This window comes from Octopus bimaculoides, chromosome 23 (genome assembly GCF_001194135.2).
Source record: "Octopus bimaculoides isolate UCB-OBI-ISO-001 chromosome 23, ASM119413v2, whole genome shotgun sequence".
NCBI lineage: Eukaryota > Metazoa > Mollusca > Cephalopoda > Octopoda > Octopodidae > Octopus > Octopus bimaculoides.
The window spans coordinates 17150034-17153916 of NC_069003.1; the positions used below are offsets into that span (position 1 = coordinate 17150034).

At 38.8% G+C, this 3883-nt stretch overlaps 1 protein-coding gene across 1 annotated transcript; it reads right to left on the reverse strand.

The window, feature by feature from the left end:
- Positions 1-2358: 2358 nt before the first annotated feature.
- Positions 2359-2967, reverse strand: LOC106882408 (uncharacterized). The gene has a single exon (XM_014933080.1). The coding sequence runs from the start codon at positions 2965-2967 to the stop codon at positions 2359-2361; it is 609 nt and encodes a 202-aa protein (XP_014788566.1).
- Between the last annotated feature and the right edge of the window lie 916 nt (positions 2968-3883).

Consider the following 3883-nt stretch of genomic DNA (forward strand, 5'->3'; position numbering starts at 1 on the left):
GCATAATATCTTCAGAGGGGAAAAAATATACCCTTGGATGTTTTATATGTATTTATGAATTCATTATAGCAGACAGAATGATACTGTTTATGATTGTATTGTTATATGTTCAGGCGAGGGGTTTGCAGGTTGATTGGAGATGAGATGGAGTAGGTATGTAGAATTAGAAAAATAAATGGATAAATTGAAGAGAGGTGATAGAGGAAATTTAAATATAAGTAAGTTTATTGTTAATAAAAGAACGGAATGTTTATTTATAAGGTATAAATAGAGTTAAGAAAATTTGTATATATGCAAGTATGCACGCATACATATACACACATACATACATGTATCTGTACATCCATACATCCACACAGAGACACACACAAATATTCACACATATTCATACATCCACACATACACACATATCTGTGCATATTCGTATGCATGTATATATACACATACATGTACATATGCAAACGCATTAATATGTATGCACTCTCACACATACGTGCATGTATATATATGCATTTACACTTTTTACCCATCATCCCTAAGAAGAAGTTAATATAGATCCATGCTGGTCAATTAATTCCAATTTGTTAATGAAATTTTAAATTATATGTTTACTCTAGCGTTTCAAGAAAAGTATATTTGCTATAAACTTTTGGTATCTGAATGTGTGTATGTAAATAACTAACATTTATGTACACATGTGTAGAAGTGTATGTAAATTTAATCGTGTGTGTATATATATATATATATATATATATATACACACACACACACACACATGCCTATACATGCACAAACACACATAGAGGCACATACCTACACCTGCACAAACACACACATGCATGTACCTATGTAGATATATATATATACACACACATACATATATATATGCATACATGCACATATGTATGCATATATACACATATACATATATACACGTTACCTTATGCACATACATAATGGGGTTGGACAAAATAATGGAATCACCTTAAAATTTCAAACAAATCTATTTTAATATGGAGTAGGACCACCTTTGGCAGTAATTACAGTTTTAATTCTTCAAGGTAGTTTGAATTGTTTCCAAAGGAATTTTTGTCCATTCTTTAGCTAAAACAGTCTCCAGGTCTTGTAGTAATGTTCAATAATATCGAGATCTGGGGACTGTGGTGGCCAGATAAGATGTTCAACTTTACTAGAATGTTCCTCATGCCATTCAGTAACAACTTTAGCTGTGTGAATTGGTGCATTATCATCCTGAAAGATTGCGTTTCCCTCTGGAAACAGTTCCACAGCATCAGCAGGTACGTTCTCTGTTCCAGGTATATGTCGAATGTCACTCGTGAACTGGGAAATGTAGTCCAGGTGATGAAAGTGCCAGGTGATGAAAAGTGCCAGGTGATGAGGCAAGTGTTTGTCCAATTTAGATGGCCCTTGAGTTGATGTTGAAAATGACGAACCGACAGATAGATCGCTAAGAGTTCACAATCAAATATACTGTAATGAAGTTCAGCTGGCTTTAATTGACAAGAAAAAAATGCCAAAGGTCAAGTCTGATTATCGATGATATGTTGTAAAACAGCACCAACTGCAGAATCTGATGCATCAACTTGCTTTCAATAGTTGAGTCAAGGGAAGTGACTTGTCTGCACATTTAGGTATGAATCTCTTGTAGAAGTTGACAATTCCTAAGAAGTGATACAGTTGGCATAAAGAAGTGGGAGGTAAGATGCATTGAATTACATCGACTTTGGAGGAGAGAGCTCGGATACCATTAGAGTCGATATAATGACCTAGGAATTCCAGAGAGGTCTGTCCGAAAACACACTTATCGGGGTTAATTTTCACATTATAGGTGCAAAGACGCTGAAAAAGTTGAGGTAAGTGTTGGAGGTGATTTTCACACATGTCTCTAGCTATGAGCAAATCATCAACGTAAGCGAATACACAGTCAAGTCCACAGACAACTTTGTCAATAAACCTCTGGAATGTGCTCATTGTGTTCCGCAAACCAAAGCTCATAAACAGGAACTCGAAACTTCCAAAAGGGGTGGTAACGGCAGTTTTTGGAATGTTGTCAGGGTTCATCGGAATTTGATGATAAGCCTGGATGAGGTCAACCTTGGAAAAAATAGTACAACCATGCAAGTTTGAAGAAAAATCCTGGAGATTCCATATTGGATTGTGATCGGGAACAGTGATTGCATCCAGATGTCTGTAATCCCCCACCGGGCAAAAATCTGAATCCCCTTTCCATGCCAAATGTAGAGGAGATGCCCTAGTGCTGGTGGAGGGGCGAATAAGGCCGAGTTGAAGCATATGCTCAAACTCAAATCAAGCTTTTTTGAGCCGATCAGAGGTGAGTCACTGTGGACGCAAAAAGACAGCTGGTCCAGAAGTAGTGATATAATGGCGAGTTAAGTGTGTGACTTTGACTGATTTGAAAGTCAGATCTACCACCTCTGGGAAAGAAGCTGAAAGGGAGTGGAACTGGTCACCAGCAGTGGTGACAAAAAATGACGGGCTGAAAACAGCTTTAGTAGTAACCTGAGCAGGTGTAAACAAAGACGTAGAATCGTCCATGAGGCTCTGTTGCCTGACATCTACTAACAAGTGAAAGTGGTTTAAGAAGTCCACGCCCAGAATGGGGTATGGTAGATCTGCTATAACAAAAACCCACCTAAAATCCCTTTGAAGGTTGAGATCTGGGTTTAATGAGACCTGACCGTAAGTTTTTATCAGGGATAGATTCACCGTGTGCAGGTTAATGGCAGATTTCTTCGGCTTGTCTGAAGTAAGACACAAAGGCCAAATAGAACAGCTGAATCCAGTGTCAACCATGAACGATTTGTTAGATGCACAATCCTTAACAAAGAATGCATGATGAGATGAAAAATTGTGGGAAGAATTTGACGTGCCCAAATCTTCCATAACTAGTTTCCCGACAGCTTGAACAAATAGTGCTGGATGCATCGATGGGCTTTGTCTTTAAATGTGGCATGGTACCGGCAGAGATTGGAAACCGTTGGAGTAGAACTAGACAACTGTGACTTAGAACGGCTTCTACTACGAGGACAATGAGAGCTAGCATGTTCTTTCCACAGTGTGTCTATGCGATGTGTTAATGTATTAATTCTCTCCAAAATGTCATCATGTGACAAGGTAGGAGACTTTGTGGTAGTAGAGGAAGCTACTACGGGGTCCAAACAGGTATGGTGAGGTGTGGGCTCAACAGTAAACTCTATGATCTTGTCTGCCATGGTGGCTCTCTGATTGAGTGAATTGAAGTCAGCCGTTGTGGCCAGTATCGATTGGACATTCGGTGGCAGATGAGAGAAAAACAATTTCCTAAGCAGAGGATTGTCCTCAAGTGGAGTGTCACTGAGTTCTTGCAAATGATGAAGAAACTCAGATGGTGTCCTATCTCCCAGGTGTTCATCCTGCATCAGTGTCCGGAATTTAGTCTCTGTGGATTGTGTGTTCCGACGGAGGACCTCTGATTTGACGGCGTGTAATTTGCGTTCAGATGTGGGTCAGTGATGAGATCTTTCACTGAGCGTGCAAGAGGTGAAGGCATTCCTCAGTACAAAGGGTTTAACTGCTGTTGGTGAGGCACAGCATGAGAGGAAAAATACACATCTAATTGAGCAAACCAAAGTGTGATGTCACTAGAGTATGTGGGTAAGTTGGGAAGACTCATTTTGTACAGGGGAAAGAAAAGAAAAGGACCAAAGAACCTACAAAAGTGTTGTTGGAATAGTAATGTATGTGCAAAAAAAACATTCACTTAACAAAATTTTTGAATTTTTTTTTTTGTGTACTGTGTGCAACAATGAAAAAAAATTTTTTTTTAGTCACCAAACCTGTGTTGCAGTCCGTGAAAATAATA

Coding starts and splice junctions, on each gene's coding strand:
- LOC106882408 (XM_014933080.1), bottom strand. CDS start 2,967: ATGCATCCAGCACTATTTGTTCAAGCTGTCGGGAAACTAGTTATGGAA.